This window comes from Corvus brachyrhynchos, unplaced genomic scaffold (genome assembly GCF_000691975.1).
Source record: "Corvus brachyrhynchos isolate BGI_N302 unplaced genomic scaffold, ASM69197v1 scaffold660, whole genome shotgun sequence".
Classification (NCBI taxonomy): Eukaryota; Metazoa; Chordata; class Aves; order Passeriformes; family Corvidae; genus Corvus; species Corvus brachyrhynchos.
In genome coordinates, this window is record NW_008235547.1 from 130,248 (window position 1) to 132,196 (window position 1,949).

The 1,949-nt window shown below is 60.3% G+C and overlaps 1 protein-coding gene across 1 annotated transcript in view; it reads right to left on the minus strand.

Moving 5' to 3' along the window:
• The window catches only part of LOC103619143 (lysine-specific demethylase 5C), a gene marked incomplete at its 3' end in the record, with an annotated part of 20,993 nt that extends 19,527 nt beyond the window's left edge, over nt 1–1,466 (minus strand). The window contains exons 1-4 of the mRNA XM_017737522.1: nt 1,170–1,466; nt 958–1,092; nt 760–883; nt 2–164 (exon numbers count right to left, since the gene is read on the minus strand). Of these exons, the coding sequence (XP_017593011.1) occupies nt 2–164; nt 760–883; nt 958–1,092; nt 1,170–1,454 (707 nt within the window). The remainder of the gene's footprint in view (nt 1; nt 165–759; nt 884–957; nt 1,093–1,169) is intronic.
• Between the last annotated feature and the right edge of the window lie 483 nt (nt 1,467–1,949).

Genomic DNA, 1,949 nt, shown 5'->3' on the forward strand with positions numbered 1-1,949 from the left:
TGGGCGCCGGCGCAGCCTCATCGTCATCTTGGTGCAGGGCTCGGGGCTGTGGCGCAGCTCCTCCCGCCCGTCCCGCGCCCCCGGAGACCCCGGGGACCCCCGGGGCTCCCCCGCCCCCTCCTCCCTCACCACCACCCCGGGGGGACTCTCGGGTCCCTCCTTGTCTGTGGGGAGGGGGTTAATGAGCAATTTGGGGGGTGCTGAACCATTGGGGGGGTTACAGAAACATTGGAGGGTACAGAACCATTGGGGAAAGGGTCCTGAAAAATAGGACAAGGTCAGAAGAATGGGGGGAGACCCAAAAAAACTGAGAGAGAAATGGATCCCGAAGCAACTATGGGGAGGAAGGTGGTCCCTAAAGACTGGGAGGTGGGTGTCTGTCTGCAAAGAATGGAAAAGTCTGTCCACGAACAGCTGGGGAGAGGGGGGTTCTTAAAGAAGCGAGAAGGAGCCATCCCATAAAAGCTATGGGTGCAGGAAAGCACCCTAAAAGAATGAGATGGAGTACCCAGAAACTCTGGGGTTGTGACCCAAAAGAACACGGCAGGGGAGAGGAGAAAGGAAGGCAAGAGGGGCCCTGAAGAACCTGAAACAACTTCGGGCACCCCAAACTGTAGCCAAAGAGATTCCCAAAAGAAATACGGAGATAGACCAGAAACAAAAACACGACCCCAAAAACGCACGGAGTTCCCAGAAGGATTTAGGGGGTGCCAGCCACCCCTGCACCCCCCAAGCCCCCACATGAGGGGTCCCCAATACCTTTCTTCCGCAGGGTCTTATCCTTGGCCACCAGCCCCAGCCCCAACATTTTGGGGCCAGCCCCGTAAATCTGCAGCTTCTTCAGCTCGGGGTTCTTCTCGATGTCCTCCTCTGTGGGCTCGGGCTGCGGGACAGCGGCGTCAGGGGGGTCCCGGGGGGGGGGTTTGGGGTGCCCAGGGAGGGCTTTGGGGTGCCCACCTCCTGCTGCAGGCGCTTGGCGCGCCGGCCGTAGCTGTTGAATTTGGAGGGCTGCACGGACTGGCGCAGGGGGATGCTGTGGGGTTTGTACTCCCGGTCTTTCTCCTCGCTCTCGAAGGGCCGCGTGTGGCACTGCTGGAGGGACGGGGACCCTCAGCGTGGCTCGGGCTTCGGGTCGGGGTTCCCCGGCCCCCCCTGGGCCCTGCACTCACCACCAGGTTGGCCCCGGACTGGTACATCTCGTAGGGGTAGATGATGCGCTCGTAGTGCGCCCGCAGCAGCGAGCCGATGTTCTTGCCCGACGGGTACGACAGGCGCTGGGCCACCCGCGCCCACCGCCGGTCCTTGCAGATGGCCTCGTAGCCCCCCTCCTCCATCACCACCTGCGGGGGGACACCAGGCACTCTGGGACAACCCAGAGCCACCCACAGCACCCGGGGACACCCCAGAGCCACCCGTGCCCACCACTGGGCCCCGTAGTCCCAGTCCTCCATCATCGCTGGTGAGGGGACACCGAACACCCCAGAACACCCTGGGGACCCCCACACACCTCACTGGGAGAAGAGCCACATTGAAGGGCCCCATCCCCCCCAAATGGGAACACACCCCCTCTGGGGACAGTTAACTCCCACAAATGGGAACGTGCCCCCTCACAGAAGTAATTAATCCCCTGATTAGAAAATGTTCCCCCAAGGGGAACGACTGCCCCCCTAAATAGGAACAATCCCCCAGGTGGGGGTAATTACCCCCCTCAGTAAGAAAATATCTTCCAAAAGAGCAAAATACCCCCCGAGAAAACAATTACACTCCTAAACGGGAGAATACCCCCAAGCAAAGCAATTACCCCCCCTAAACGAGAACATATTCCCCACAAAGGGGCAATTTCCCCACTGACAGAAAATACTCCCCCCAAGGGCAACACTGACCCCCAAAATGGCAAAAAACCCCATTTCCCCCTGCTGGGGGGGAGGAATAACCCCCTAAATGGGAAC